This window comes from Pyxicephalus adspersus, chromosome 3, assembly GCF_032062135.1.
Source record: "Pyxicephalus adspersus chromosome 3, UCB_Pads_2.0, whole genome shotgun sequence".
Classification (NCBI taxonomy): Eukaryota; Metazoa; Chordata; class Amphibia; order Anura; family Pyxicephalidae; genus Pyxicephalus; species Pyxicephalus adspersus.
This window is the reverse complement of record NC_092860.1, coordinates 154,598,323-154,615,351: the sequence shown is the minus strand read 5'-3', so window position 1 is coordinate 154,615,351 and position 17,029 is coordinate 154,598,323. Positions and strand designations below refer to the sequence as shown.

The 17,029-nt window shown below is 38.7% G+C and overlaps 1 protein-coding gene across 1 annotated transcript; it reads right to left on the bottom strand.

The window, feature by feature from the left end:
- Positions 1 to 15,712: 15,712 nt before the first annotated feature.
- On the bottom strand, positions 15,713 to 16,207 carry LOC140327568 (uncharacterized). Its single transcript, XM_072406957.1, has one exon. The coding sequence runs from the start codon at positions 16,205 to 16,207 to the stop codon at positions 15,713 to 15,715; it is 495 nt and encodes a 164-aa protein (XP_072263058.1).
- Positions 16,208 to 17,029: the final 822 nt, after the last annotated feature.

Below are 17,029 nucleotides of genomic sequence, written 5' to 3'. Positions count from 1 at the left end.
TGTTTGGGTTTTTGCCTCGTTTCAAGTGTTGAGAACACAGTTTGCAGATGACCTTAGTGTTGTCATTAGTATGGACATTAAAAAATGCCCACACTGGTGAACATCTAACTAGGCCAAACGGTGCTCTGGAGCTGGTGCTCGTGGTGGAGGTCCGCAGTTGTTGAGGCATAGCTGTGGTGACAGCTTCCGACAATTACGACTATGACTTGCCCCACTGGTACTTGAAGAATGCAGAGTGTGGGCAGCTTTTACCCTCTTCCTCCCTTTCCCCCTTTGAGGGCGCTCTGCTACCTTCTCCTCCTCTTCTTCCTGCCTATGATAATCTCCTTGTTCACCCCATGTCGGATCAAGGACATCATCATCATCATCATCAGAAGAGACAGTTTCCCTATATATGCCGAAAGGAAGCAGCGGCCTTTTGGAGCCAGTTTGAATTGGCTCATCTGGCTCAGGGTGTTCTGGTGAAAAGTAAGTGAGGGAAAGCCTGTGAACTGACTCTCTTCATCAGATGACTGACACAACATCTTGAAGGAATGCTTGTAGGTCCGCCTCTCCAACCCCTCGGTGGGACTCCTCTACATACTGCCATACACGTGACTTTCCAGCTGCAGATGAAGAACTCGGAGGAACAGGTGTATCATGGACTGTTTGGGACACCTGTAAGGCCTGTGTCTGGGACTGGGATAAAGAGGGGGTATAATCACTTGACCCAGGCTGGGTCATGTACTCCACTACATCTTGTTCATGGTGTGGCAATAATGGATGCCCACCACCGACAGCAGCGCTTCTTGTTCTTGGGTTTGCAGCTAAAAACAAACTTTGCTTTGCTTTGCTTGCCACCCCTGCCAAAGCTGTCCTTTCCTCTTTGGCCAGACATTGTAGAATTTTTTTTATGTGGCTTGACACCCTGCAAAATACTTTGTAGCTATAATGCTATATTTATATGTAAATGTGTACAGTAATTTTTTTATAGGGAGGTTGACACAAAAAATGCAAGTGCGCTGTGTGTTGTTAATTTAATTCCATATCTTATAGACTTGGTGAGGTTGGTGATCTTTTAGTCTTTAAAGAGATTTTGTCAAATTTTTTTTTAAACTGAACTCGAGCAGATTCTCTCATTTCTCTTATAACTTACCACAACAATTCTTCATACAAAAGAATACTCATACTTAGAATAATTTAAAGAGTTCCATGCAATTACCCTATTTGAGGAACTGAGAATTGACCTCATGAAGTGTAACATCCCAAATATTAATTTAATTGGACCAAAATTTACCCAGGATCATATTTGAACTAATTATCCTCTTCCAATTTACAACACTAGGCAACATACTTTTTTTTACATCAAATAATATTTTGTAGTGTTAAAAAATATTTGTGACTGCAGCTGTGATGTGAATCCAAAGTCATGAATGAATTTTTTTTTTCAATAGACATGGGTTGAGATTACATATGTTTTATCTGTAGGTCATATCTTATATCATATCTCATAAGCTATATTTAAAAAAAAAATGTGGCTAAAACTAAAACTAGCTGATAGATGCTATTGTGTTTGACCAGACCGTCCTCAAACCAACCAGGCATGTCTGAGTAGCACTAATAGATAGCATGCGCATCTACATGTGAGGTACGTATATTTAAACACATGAGATTACTTTTACATATAACTGAATGTCAGGTTTGCATTTATACACCATGTTTTACTTAGGTTCTACAAGATACATTGCTTGATCTAAGGCAAGAATTAGGACAAACATCACACATGGTTTTATCAACTTCTGCCATATTATTTACTTGTTTGACCCATGGAGCATGAGCAAAAGCCATGTCATGTGATGAGTTAGAAAAACACTGCACATAGGTCAGTTTTGGTGACTGCAAAATTAGATTTGTCAGAATTTGACTTTTCTCAACCTTTTCTCTAAACAAATCGATATATTGAGGTCATGTTTCATTTACTGAATGTATGCTCATGTAATATGTTGCAACTTAGGTTCATGTCTCTTGCAGACTTGAGTTGGAGGAATACAAAGCTATTTTGTTGTTTACGTTCACCATTAATGAAATCAACAGGAGTGACAGGCTTCTGCACAATATTACTCTGGGTTACCACATATTTGACACCTGTAAAGATGTAAAGAAAACCTTACTTTACACCCTACAGATATTATCTGGGAAGATGGAACTGACTCCCAACTACAACTGTAGGAATCGTGGTCAAGTTGCTGCGTTTGTTGGTGATACTTCTTTTTACACAACTCAGCCAATGGCGCAGTTACTCAGCCTGTACAAATTTACACATGTGAGTGGTGCTATGTCTATTTTAAATGTTATTAAACTACATTAATATGGATAAAATATTTAAGAAGTATCTTATGTTACCATTTGACTACTGCTTAATATTGCCTGTGTCACACTTACCTCTTCCTCTTTAAAGCGCAGACATCTCTCTCCTGCACATGTGGGCAGTTCTGACTTTGGCCTTGCCTCTTCTACCAAGCTTTATCAGTTTTGCCCAACCTACCGGACAATCAGAAAATAGCCTCTTAATCATCCCTGGCTATTAAACTAGCTCTGACACAGCACTCAGTGTTCATGCGATGTGTCCCCACTAGTGCTGACCCCCTAGGTCCTTTACACCTGGTAATTTATTCAGTGTTTCCTCTGTCTGGCTCCTGTGTTAACCCCTTGTTGCCCAGTCTGTTGTTCCCAGCCTATTCCCTTTTGCTGTTCCAGTGTTCCTCTCTGTCTGTGGATATTCCTGTTTCACCTGTGTCTCCTGTAATTTGCAGTGTCTTGTAAGTTCCTTATGTCTGCAATGGCCCCTGTGGCCCCTGTGTATATTTCTTTGTGCAAGCCATAGCACCCCCTTGTGGCCCTGTCTCCCCAAGCATGACAGACTTTCTCCATGTGTTAATGCACAGATTCCACATATGATATTGGTTTTGCTAGATAGGCTCTAGTTTTTGAAATAATGATGTCATTAATACCCTCATATAAAAACTAATGAAACATGAAAATTAAGCAAATTAAACAAATTTAAACAACATTAAACTAGATATGCCTTTGTGTACAAAATTAAATATTTAAAATACTTAATGTTAATATATTCTATATTCAATAAAATTACAGAACTAATCACAAAGAAGTCTGATTGTAGAATTTCCCTTTATGCTGATGATCAGGAAAATCACGTTGAAGGCTCCAGTAGTAGTCTGCCATCATGTGTCTATCCCATCTGCCCTGATACATTTCTTCAATCTTCCTTATATCTTGATGGAACCTCTCCCCTTGTTCCTCATTGGACTCAACTTAAAAATGGTTATAGAGATAGTGTACCTTTATGCTCATAGTTGCACCCAAATTTGAAGTTTAAGAACAAGTTTTGTACTAGTTCTTTTTAATTGTGTGCTTTATGGTTCTTGAGAACTATGACATAGCTGTGCCAGGCAGAAAGAAGCTTCAGTATCAGTCATGTAACTTGTGAAATTTTACTAATTTATCAGTTTCCGAATCTGGGGTCCATCAAAGAATCCTGCTTTTAATTTTTCAGTACCTAATCCAGGGAAGAATCTACAAATGACTATCACTGTCCTTGTTGCTTCATTAATCCCAACTTTATATGTAGTGGAGGGAGAATGATTTTTTCGTTGTCAACCATGGACGCCGTGTTCCTTTTTTTAAGCGATCCTGCTTTGCTCTACTATCCCACAAGCAGATGAAACATGAGTAATTTGTGTATCCACTTTTTAATGATCATTGACTCTTATGACCACAATACATCCATACTTCAATCAAATTTGAAGGAGGATATGGAAAATCGTCATCGCAGATGTAATTTGAGAATTAGGGGAGTGTTGTAGATTTGCCTTCTTTTGTCACTGCTCTGCTCCAGGAGATTCTTCCTGATTTACCAGTGGATCGTTTAGAATGTGACCAGATACACAGAGCTTTGGGTCCTAAAAAGTCAGATGGTTTCCCAAGGGATGTCATCATTAAACTTACATATTATAAATCAAAGGAGGCCATTATGAGAGCTACCTGGATGAAAAGAAATCTCATGTTAAAATTGTAAGCATACCAAATTTATGTAAAGTTTATAGTGTTGCAAAGTTCTGCTGATGCTGCTCTGAAGTAACTATGTTATTATTGCTGTTTTGGTCTGTGACATGTATAACAGATACAGAATACATATCACAGCTCCTCTAGGGCTGCAGGAGCGATCAGAGAAGCAGATCTGTCAGCATAGTAAAGCTCCTCTGATTGCTCTGCTCCCTGATTTGCTGAGGAAAGGGAAATCCTGATGATGCCTTTGCTGTCATCAGGCTTTCCCTTTCCTCAGGGAGCAGAGCAATCAGCGGAGCTTTACTATGCTGACAGCTCTGCTCCTCTGATCGCTCCTGCAGCCCTAGAGGAGCTGTGACCTGTGTTCTGTATCTGTAAAACATGTTACAGCTCCTCTAGGGCTGTGGAAGTGATCTGGGGAGCAGAGCTGTCAACATAGTAAAGCCCTGCTGATTGCTCTGCTCCCTGATTGGCTGAGGAAAGGGAAATCCTGATGATGCTTGAGCTGTCATCAGGGTTTCCTATTTCTCAGCCAATCTCAGAGCAGTAGAGGTGATGAATGGAGTTACATATCTGGCCTGGTATTGCCTGCGGTGACAGCTAATTGAAGGCATCTGCTTTCAATTAGCTGTGACCGCAAAGTTCCCACGATCTGGGAATCCCACAATGACATTATGATTCATAATGTCATTGTCGGATAACCTGTAAAAAAAAAAAAAAAAAAATAAGTTAAAATAAAACACATACAAATTAAATTCATTTAAGATTAATTTTTTTTTTTTTTAAACTTTTGTTTTCCCGAATTTTTGCAGTCGAATCCCGTGTTTTTCGGGTCTATCTGAATTGGAACAGCCATTTTCGGGTCGAAATTAAGGACAACCCGAATTCGAACATCAACACTAATTGTTATTAAGTCTATGATCTACCAGAACCCCCAGATCCTTCCCCTGGACAGTATGAAGCATGCATGTTGTTAGCTCCCAAGTGCATAACTTTACATTTATCTATTTTAAATGTCATGTGCCCAATCAAACAGTACATCCAGGTCTACTTGTAGATTATAGACATCCTGTATGGACATAATTCTATTACATAGTTTGGTGTCATCTGCAAACACAGAAATGGTACTTTTAATCCCAAACTCTATATCATTTATGAAGATGTTAAACAGTAAAGGTCCCAATACTGAACCCTGGGGTACACCACTAATAACCTTGGACCATTCAGAGTATGAATAATTAATTATAACTCTCTGGATGCGATCTTTAAGCCAGTTCTCTATCCATTTCTAGATTGACTTTTCTAAACCGATTGACCCTAACTTATTATTCGTCTGTGGGGTACAGTGTCAAATGTTTTAGCAAAGTCCAAGTACACTATATCAACTGCTATTCCACTGGCTACCTGTTTAGTTACTTCCTCATAAAAAGACAACTTCGGTCTTTCTTGAAGCCATGCTGACTATCACTTATAATATTATTTTCCAGCAGAAACTCCTCTATGTGGTTCTTTATCAAACTTACTAGGACCTTTCCAACTATGGACATTAAACTAACCGGTCTGTAGTTACCTGGTAATGACTTTGCTCCCTTTTTGAAGATAGGAACCACATTGGCCTTAGGCCAATCCATCAGTAACTTGCCAGTGACTAAAGAGTCTCTAAAAATTAAAAATATTGGCTTTGAAATAAACGAGCTCAGCTCTTTGAGGACACATGGATGTAATCCATCAGGTCGTGGCGCTTTGCCAACCTTACTTTTTCCTAACTGTTTCTCAATCATATCGATTCTGAGCCATTGTGACTTATTTAAGGCAGTGACATTGCTAATATGAATTTGGACTTGAGCTCTGCCATTTTCTTTTGTGTACACAGAGCTAAAAATGTGTTTAGTAAACCTACCTTTACTTTATCCCCAGTTACCAACCCAGCAACATCCTTTAACCTCCCTAGCAGTTCATTTCTTTAAGGTTTTTTATGTCTAAAAGCGGTTTGTTGTTTTTCATGAAAATTATATAATATAATAGTATGAGTATAATAAAGTTTAAAACACAAAATCATGTAAAAATAGTAAATTGAATAAATTAAAAAATATATATATTTTTAAATGTTTTTTATTTTTTAAATTTAAAAAAAATACATATTATACTCATACTATTATATATACTGTAAGATAAATGTTCTTGAAAACAATGTACTGATTTTACAAATATAAATTTAATGTATTGCATTCAATACAGGTATTTTGTATTGAATGCAATAAAAATGGATTTTGAATTTCCCGCCGGCAACTTACACATGCACCAAACGTCACCGGGGACTCCTCGGGTGCAGAAGCCGGCCGGAGGAAGAAGAAAGAAGACAGGGATTGCGGCGATGGACGGCGTGGGACGCCAGCAGATCAGGTAAGTCTGTATTTACTATTACTTCCCATGGGTTTACCACCCCGAGTGTGACTTGGGGTAACCGCTTTCAGCAACTTTTTTGAGTCACACTCGGGGTTACCGCTAGGAAGGATAAGGGGCCTACATGCTCAGATCTGATCTTTTTGCTAGTAATATATTTAAAAAAATGTTGGGGGTTGGCTTACTTTCCTTTGCAATCTGTCTTTCAGTTTGAAGTTTTGCACATTTTATCTTCTTTTTGCATCTTTTAAGCAATAGGATTTTGAGGATTCAACTCAGTAAGTGGGACTTTATAGGCCAATTAAAAATGTACAACTAACACAATCACATATTTCTGTCTGGGTTGCCCAATCCTAGGGGCATACCCTGCTGATTTCCTACGTGTTTCACTGTTTAAATCCGCTTCTTCAAGAAAGAGGGACAGAAATATCTGATTCCTGTGGCACACAAAGCCCCACCTCAATAGGTGAGTACAGGTAAAGAAAGAAGTGATATGGGTTAGGATCAAGAGTCAAGTTCATTATATTGTTTCTTTCCTTGATAGTTTCTTGATAGTAGTAGCTTGCTAAGCCCCATTATTCAGGTTTGCACTTAACGTTTTGCTTTTATTTCAAATGGATTAATTGCTGCAATCAGTTATATGTTTTATTCCAGTCTCCATTCAGCTTAAAATTTCTTTCTGTTGTTCCGGCATGCCTGCCGGAATGAATAGCATTTGAATAACAGACTCCAATAATTAGTTGTGTGTTATTCAACCCCACATTCACCTCCACCCATAATTGCCTCAACCTCATCCCTTGTTCCATCAGCAATTTCTTTCACATTCACTTTTAGACTACTTCTCACATACAGACAGACACCATCACCCTTTTGTTTGACTCTGTCTTTACGAAAGAGAGTATACCCAGGAATTTTGACAGCCCAGTCATTGCGAAGAATAAAGCCAGGACTCCACAATACCAACTAAGTCATAATGCTTCTCAATCATTAAGGCTTCCAACTCCCCTAACTTTTTTTGCTAGACTTGCATTGATGAACAGGCTCTTTAAACCATTGCTGCTTTTACCATCATTGTTTGCCAACTCCTTTTGTTTTTCAGTACAACTAGTAATGCCCAATCCAATGTTTGCTTGTAACATGGGAAGCTCCTTACAATTATCCATAACCCTCCCCCCAACTATCTCCAATCCACCCTCCACTAGTGTCTGACCCCTGACTAACCTTTCTGCCACCTTATTTACCTGTTTTACCCCCCTCTGTCCTAGTATAAATATCCTTCCACCAATCCCCTAAATCTTTCCCCTAGCACAGCAGACCCCCTTTCATTTAGGTCTATCTGTGGCATACTAGTTGTACCTCAATGAAAAGTCAGCCCAGTGCTCTATGAACCCAAACCCTTCTTTTTTGCACCAGGAGAATCCACTATGACTACCAGTTGTCTGTGCTGCTTTCCCGGCTGTTAGGAGTATCAGTAACATCTAGAGTTGCCACCACTGGGCCTGCCACCTGCACACCTTCACATAACTTTGTAAATATATTGGGGTGCTCAAAACCAGGGCTGGCCTTCCTTTTCTGGGAGCCCCTACCACTCCCTCTAGTTACATTAACCCAACTACCTACATGTTCAGCCTGATTAACCTCTCCACCCTCCACATCTAAGCCATGAACTGCCTGCTCCGTGAGCAGGAGACTCCCCTCAAGGTGATCCAGTGATTTTAGTGTTGCAAAGTGCTTCTATTATATAATATTTATTTAGGATAATTACTGCATCATCTAATTGCAACAAAAATTCCAAAAGAAGATAACTAAATGTAAGTCGGGAGGTGATCTTCAGATGCAGCTTAGAGGGTCAGGGCTGCCATCAGTAAGATGAAAATGGGTACTTCTTTTCCAGGCCCCAATCGAGGGTTATATAAAAAATGAGCAAAACCTTCAATTTATAGCTGTGTGGAGGTTGTTAAATCTTGCCCACAGTGTTGAAATCAAAAAAGGGCTTTTGTGACTTAGACATTGTAATAAAGTTTGTTATTGTCACCTTTTCAAGATCGCCTATTATATTTTTTATACCACATAAAGATATATTATGTTATATATGATTCAGTTATACATATACTTTATATTATGTCATGTTTCTACAGATCAGCTACAGTGTCACTGAACCTTCACTAAGTGATAGGCAAATGTACCCAACTTTTTTCCGGACTTTTCACGATGATGTTTTTCGCTATAATGCCACTATAAAATTATTTTTACGATTTGGTTGGAACTTCATTGGAATTATATCGACAAGTGATGGCTCTGGAGATTCAGAACTCTGGGACCTAAGTAAAGGTTTTTCTCAGCATGGTATCTGTATTGAATTTGCCATTCAGATCTCTAAAACTAAGGAATCCAAAAGTTTTGGACATTTGGTAAAAGTTATTAAAGAATCGACTAGTACGGTTATTTTATTATGTGGCGAGGTTCATATAGATAATGTGATTTTTATTTCAATGATGCATTTTATTCGTAAAAATATTACATTATTCCTGAGTAAATCATGGCTTACTCTAAATCCAATGGAAAAGGGATATCTCCAAATAGTCAACTGTAGTTTTTCCTTTACATTACCCAAAAAATTAGTTCCTGGCATAAAGACTTTTATAGAACAACTAAATCCGTCCAACACTCCAAATGATCCATTTATTGAAGATATTTATATTCTTAATTATAAATGCCCATCAAAAAACAATAATAAAAACCATTATTTTAGCTCCCTGTTTAACATTACTCTGATGAATTGCACCAAGAAGTGGCATTTGTATTATAACAAGATTAGCCATCATTACTTTCTCTACTCAGCATTGTATACTCTGGCCCATGCTTTGCATGTGAATTTAAAAAAAAACAAACCATTAAGATTCAATAACAATGTAAGTAGTAGGTTTTTTCATCTTCTTTATTTCTCCATAATGGTGTTGGTGTGCTTAGTCTTTTAAGACTCATGACAGCCCTCAAAGGCAACATTATATATTCACTGGCATAAAAATTCTGCAGTTAGATGACGCTGCAGGTTTCTTCCTGGCAGTGGGGTCCTTTTTAGGGTGTCGACATTATTGCCTGCTTTCCATAGAGACTTTCAATTACACTTTCAGTGACAGAATCCTTATAGGATTTAGATTCTGCAGGTGATGTGGCATGGGTTAGAGGAGGTATAAGATTGATAGGGCTTACTTTTTGCCTGGAGATTAGTTTTAAAGACCAGCTACATCTATTACATCTATGGTGTGTTATAGATGATCACACGGGCTCAGTGTATATATCTTTTCCCTCTTTTCAATATATGTTTTTTACAGCATTTTGTACTTTAATACTTGGTTGATATGATTTCAGATATACCAATCTCATCAGTCCTGGGGAAGCTTATGTTGTGAAACATGTCAAATACTGTGAGATTGGATGTACAATGTTTCAGGAACAGCTAACATAAGTTTGAGCGTTAAATTATATAATAGATCATATTGTGAACTTAAATAATGTGTGATATACTCCAAAATTAGTGCCTTTAAAGTTCTGAAAATGTATTATGTTGTTGTTATGCAAGTTGGTGGATGTGGAAGTAATAAAATATATACCAATAATTGGTCTACCAAGAATATAAAGGAACCTAAAAATGAAAAACACAAAAACGGTCAACCAAAAAGGCTTTGCTTGTATAAAACATGTTTTGTTTTTTTTTATTCAAAAGCTTCATCGGTACATGATGAGTGTTCAGTATGTAAATTTTAACATAGAACCTGTTTATTTCAATGAGAAAGGAGAAATGCCATCACTTCTCTATTTACAAAATTGGGTATTTACCTCAAATGGAGAACTCATTGACAGAGAACCTGTGGGATACTTTGAATTCTTCCCCAAGAAGGAAGGAGCTCGCACCTGGTACCAGGAAGGTATCATATGGAAAGATGGCACAGTAAGATTAAGAATAATTTTTACTTTGTCTTATACTTTTGTAAATTTATTATTAGGTAAAATACATTGTCCTTCCGAATATATTACTTTTGAATGTCCTCTAACACGAATGTCTTCTGAAACGTTTTACCACTATTGGCTTTCATAAACTTAACATTTGTAATGTCCAAACATGTAGGCCTTTTTTATCAAACAGTCACCAATCTGGTGGAGAATATCCTAGATCTGTATGTTTTCAATAGAAGTGATTGATTTCTATCATAGATCTATCTATCTATGATTTCTAAGAGTTTTCAGTAAAATACTTAGATAGACCCCATGTATTGGATTATTTATTCGAGTTTAGGGGGAGATGAGTAAATGAGGGTATGTACATCATGTTATTTGTAATGAAATTGACTATGTAAAGATGAGAGCTAAACATTTTAATGTAAAGGTTGTTTCAACTTCATTTTCCATCAATGGAAAGGATAGCTCCCATAAACTAGTTCTAGAGCCCTGCATCAAACGTTGCACTATTCACAACATGTTTAGTATTGATTAGTGGATGTTTTATCCATTTTATTTTCAAAATTGCCTTCTGGTTTCATTATGGAGTACAAATCGGCCAAATTAGGTAAAAGAAAGTTTGATACATTTATAAAACAATCGGTCTGATGTGCTTACATGTAGAGATTAACTAAAGTAGAACATATTTGTTGATCCAATAGTTTAGCCATATTTATCTCTAAAGAAGCTATCCTTGTATTTGAAATAGATTGTATTGGGACAAAGGTCCAACAAGAAATATTCTTGGTCCCACTTGATTTTTGCTGAACTTTCTTTTTTGCTGAACTATCTGAATTATCTTGTTTGAGATATTTCCCTACAGTTTTAATTTCCTCTGCATTTGATATGTGAAATGGGATGTGACATCATAAGACATTCTTGTCTCATTTTTTCCACCCCTACACTAATACTTTGTTGAAGCACCTTTTGATTTAATTCCAGCAGTCTTCTTGGGCCAGAGTCTATCAGCAGGGCACATCTTGACTTGGCAATGTTTGCTCTCTTGTTACTCTCTTGTTTATTCTCTTGTTACTCTTCCCTAAAAATTTGGTCCAAATCACAGATCTCCTGTGAACAGCCTTTATCAGGTCAACGGACATATTTTCTATAATATGTAGGTTTCGTCGCTGGCTGGGCAATTCAAGAAACCACCTCTGCCTTTATTAATTCGCATACTCTTTGTTTACCAATATTCCCCTGAAGAAGTGTGTTGATTGTGATTACTCACAAACCTATGTTTATTATATTCTTGATACATTATTTTGTTGTTTTATCTATTGTTACACTTACCTCTTCCTCAGTAAAATACAGGCACCTCTCTCCTGCGCATGCAGGCAGTTCTGACTCTGGGCATGGCTGTGCTCCCACCTGTGGTCCCCTGTGTACCCAAGGACTGTAACCTGGCAATAACCAGGAGTGCAACATCCTCACCACCAGAGGCTCTGGAGAAGACCTGGATACTGCTTAGACTGTGCAAGCCGTAGTGCCCCCTAGTGGCTCTGTCTCCCCAAGCTTACAGTTTGCACGAACCATGACCGCACCCTCTCAGCAGACTCCAACCAATTCCTCACCCAGAGGCTAGACGCCCAGTGAGCTATACAAATCCAGGGTCTTCGCCAGCTACATACTCTTACTACTTGCTTGGATCTGTTACTGGCCTCCTCCAGTGTACCTGCGGAACCTCCAGTTTAGGCTCGGTCTTCTGCCATCCCACTGGTTTCTGCACTTCTTTTGCCACACCCAAACAAGTTCTCTGGGGACCGCAAGACCTGTCGTGGCTTCATTGACCAGTTAAATATCCATTTTGAGCTAAAGCCTTAAAATTTCCCCGTTGACCAGGCTAAGATGGTGTATTTATTCACTATGTTTTCCAGAAAGGCCTTGAAATGGGTGTGTCCACTCTGGGAAAAGAAGGATCCAGTGACTAATGTCACTGGGCCTGTCTGGCACTCTTCAGGAGGATCTTTGATGAAGCAGCATGGGCCTACTTGGCGGCTGGCACACTCTTTCATCTCCGCCAAGGGTCACTAACTGCAGGACAGTTCGCAGTCCACTTTTGAACCCTGGCAGCTGAGTTCACCTTGAACAAAGAGGTGCTCCATGCTACCTTCTGACAGGGCCTTTCAGATCGCATCACAATGAGTTGGCTGGTAGTGAGATTCCCTCCTCTTTGGATGACCCGATCTCCATGGCCTTCCAGATTAATATCTGTTTTCAGGAACGTTTCCAGGAGATATCTCGCTTACGTAAGGTCTACTCAACCCAATTAGCACTATCCTTTCAGCAGCCTCTGGAACCTCCAGCCCCTCCTGTTTCTCCTTTTTCAGAAGTACCGAAGTAAGAAAGTTTATATTTCTGGCCCAGCTCTGGTTAGACCAGATGTTTGCAAGCCCTTCTCAAATGAAATTTATGCCTCCTCTGTTGGAGTGAGAGCTATTCTCTTGCAGACTCCTGCTGGTGCTTGACCACCCTGTACTTTTTTCTCAAGGAAATTCTCCCCAGCAGAAGGGAATTACTCCATCTGTTAGAGTGGTGCTATCTTTTGGAAAGTTCTCCTCAAACGGTCACTTTTTTAAAATCAGAAAAACCTCCAATACCTACAGTCTGCTTGTTGCCTCAACCCCTGACAAGCTTGTTGGTCTTTGTTCGTTTTCCATCATCTACCTGTGCCCAGGTAGGACTGCTTTTTCCTCTACCCATTCCCAAGGAGGTTTGGTGTCACTTGTGGATGGATTTTATTATAGACCATCTTCGGGTAGCTCTACAGTCATTTGAGAGGTCGTAGATTGCTTTTCCAAAATGGCCCAATTTTTACCCCTTCCTGCTTTACCGTCATCAGCTGGTTTTTTGCCAATCCTCATTCATGAAATTTTTAGGCTTCATGGTATGCCCACACATATTGTATCTGACCACGGGCTTCAATTTACCTCCTGCTTTTGGAAAGGCTTTTGCAAATCTTTGGACATTCTTGAAGAGTTCTCCTCAGCCTATCACCAGCAGACCAATGAGCAGACTGAGAGAGTTAATCAGGCAAAATACTTGAACCCTTGTCCCACCCTTTTGCCCACCATGATGACTGGGTAGCTCTATTATCATGTGCAGAGTTTGCCCACAACAACCATGTAAGCAGCAGCACCAAAGAATCCCCATTCTACATTGTCTACGGCAAACATCCTCACCTTCCGTCTCCTTTACACTGTTCTGCCGAATTACCTGTGCTCAGCGCCCTGCAAAAAGACTTTAGTATCAAGTCTTCTACCTGTGAGCATCTGTAACATGCAGCTTTCAGACAGAAGAAGTTTGCAGACCATTTTCAATGTCCCTTCTTTGACGTTTTCTCTTCATTTCATTTGACCTTATTTCAGCTATAGTTAATCCTGTCTGTTATAAATTACACCTTCCTCCACATCTCAATTTACCCAACTCTTACCCTGTACCATTGCTAAAACCTTTGATCCTGAATCGTTTTTCTAGTCCCTCCCTGCTGGCTACACCTTCACCCCATTCTTCTCAGGAATATGAAGTTCATCATCATCTTGTAAGAAGCTCATGTACCTGATTGACTGGAAAGGTTTAGGCCTGGAGGAGAGACCGTGGGTTCCAGATGCAGATGGGTCTGCTCCTCTCTGCTTTCCTCTGAAATCTTCCCTCTGGAAATTCAGCGGGTGGGAAAATAAATGTCACACTAACCTCTTCCTAACTATCTGTACTCTTGCCACAAAAACTTTTATCTTTAACCTCACCTTAAGTGAGGCTTTCTTGGCCCTCGGCTTCCAATTTTGTTTGTAAAATAATAAAAATATGCAAAATGGCAAAATTACAGCATACCTTTACAAGTTAATTGCAAACTTCTCAAGCATAGTCCATCATATAGTTTTTTTGTTTTATTAAATGACTTTCAATGGATGCTCTTTGTTGTCTACTAAAAAGTGTTTCTACTCTGAGTAAACTTTACCCTTATGCCCACATATTAAACTTTCATGTTCTTGCAAGGTCGATTTAAAGCAACATCTCATTACTAAAAAATGTTATATGAAACTATAACTTTTTGGGTTATATTTATATTAAATAAAGAAATATATTTATATTAAATAAAAAAATAAAAATGTACTCATTATTAAGTTTTAATATTATATATTATTATTTTTTGAGGTTCCACAGTCTCGATGTAACAGGAGGTGTCCTCGTGGATTCCGTAAAGCTTCTACAGAAGTAATCCATTCTTGCTGCTACAGTTGTGTTTCATGTGCTGAGGGTGAAATTTCCAACAGAACAGGTTGATTGTGTATTTTTTGTTGTATCAATATAATGAAACACATAAGGGTTTTATAATATCATCATATTATAATTGTTAATATTATCTAAATATATTCCAATAAATGTTATATGAAAATGATATGAAATTTTGGTGTAACTTCATAAATATATTTTTATTGAATTAAAGCATACATTGGGTTTTGACTAAAGTGTTTATACATTAAACATCAAGTTAATGGGAATCCATGCTGATATCCTTAATTTATAGCATAATAATGATTGAAGTGCTATCAAAAACATGACATAATAATGCAGCTTTTTATTCATAGATGGGTGCTCTGGGTCAGGAGATGTTTAATTCTGAGCCCCAGTTTTGCCTTTAGTATGACATATTTGCACAAGCTTCTCTTCTGTACCTGAATTCCTTAGTCTGATTGCATTGCATTTGTTTACCTTATCCCAGTGTAGAAGGCACTGTGTATCTGTTGCAGAGTATGATTGATGTGTGCAGTGGAGTCATCCCAGAACAGCCATTGTGGGTTAACAGAACTTGTCTTTATTAGAACATGCATGCAGTAATGGTGAATGACACAGGATATATGTAACTCATCAAAGAGAAAACAGAGAGAGAAAAAAAACACAAATAAAAATTATTAACAGCGATATCTAGTGTTAAAATTATGAACTGCAGTCAATCCAGCAATAGACTAAACTGTAGGATGTTGTACCCCCAACACCCCTTCTCAACAGCTAAGGCTTAGTCCGTTAAACCCATCTTCTTTGTAAGCCTTGAGTGTCTTTCAGAGGTCAGGGGCTTTGTAAGGATATCTGCTGTCATATCTTCAGTCGGGCAGTAAGGTAGCTCAAGAAATCCCTGTTCTTGAAGATTCCTAAGAAAGTGGTACTTCTTATCAATGTGCTTGGTTCTCGAGTTAACTCTTTCTATATGCACAACTGCAAGTGCATTCTTCATCAAATCTTCAAAGAATTATGTTGGTTCCAACTGTGGCCATATAACTTCTTGGCTTGCCTGCGCTGCTGCAACGTACTCTGCGTCAGTAGAAGATAGTGTAACAGAGAGCTGCTTTCTGCTAGTCCAACTGATAGCACCTCCTGACAGAAGAAATAAGTAGACACTGGTAGATTTTCTGTCGCTGGTGTCTCTGGCCCAGTCGGCATCCACATATCCTGTTAAGGTGCTTTCATTGTTCGTTGGTAACTTTAGCTTGTAGTGCAAAGTCCCTTGAAGACTGCGAATAATTCGCTTTACAGCATTCCAGTCCATCTGATTTGGCATTGAAACCTTTCTGCATCGGATTCCGATAGTTGCTGCAATGTCAGGCCTTGTAGCAGTGGTGAGGTACAGCAATTTCCCTATTGCTTTCCTGAACTGAGTATTAGTTGGTAACAGGCTGTCTTGGCTATTCATCTCCTTCAAGTAGTTGGTTTCCATGGGAGACTTTACTGGTTTGGCATTTTCCATTCTGAATATTTCAATTATTTATTGTACTTTATGTTTTTGTTTCAGGAGAAAACTGCCATCTTCCTCTATCTCAATCTGAATGCCGAGGTAATTCTTTATGTGGCCAAGATGTTTGGTCTCAAAGTGTGGATTTGGGGTTTTCAGTGTAGAAACGCAGTTTTCACATCAAAATGTTTTTCTTCATGGAGGCTACTGTCAGCAGAGTCCTTATGCGTGTTTGACTACAGGTGCAAATGTCTCATCATAGTCCTTTCCATATTTTTGAGAATATCCCTTGGCTACAAGTCTTGCTTTGTATCGTTCAATTGTGCCATCTGCATTGTATTTCACTTTAAAAATCCATTTACAGCCCATGGCTTTCCTTCCAGGTGGTAGTTCTGTAAGTGTTCATGTTTTGGTGTCATGCATGGATTTTATCTCTGCCTCAGCAGCTTTTATCCATTTGCTGGCCTTCCGTTCTGAAAGCTGAGATATGTCTTCCCAAGATGTAGGTTCATTGGCACTGGCAGTGCTTGCCTTGTATGAGAAATGTACAGGTGGTTTACCTTTGTTTTCTCTCATTGAGCGTCTCGGTTGTATGTCCCAGTTTGCTTGTCTCTGCTCTTCAGTACTGGTATAGTCTGCACTCACTTCAACTGTTTGTTCAGAAGTTATGGAGGTGGGCCGGTCAGCATCAGTTTTCTCTTCTGTTCTTGCTTCTTCTGTTGTCATTACATTGTCTCTCATATCTTCAATAAAACTTTTGCTGTTGCTAATAGTGACCTTGTCTGTTTTGGGATTTAGGATTCTGTAGCCCTTGACATTGTATCTATATCTGTCACT

Bases quoted from the DNA above. Each gene is read 5' to 3' on its own strand.
- LOC140327568 (XM_072406957.1), bottom strand. From the start codon at position 16,207: ATGGAAAATGCCAAACCAGTAAAGTCTCCCATGGAAACCAACTACTTG.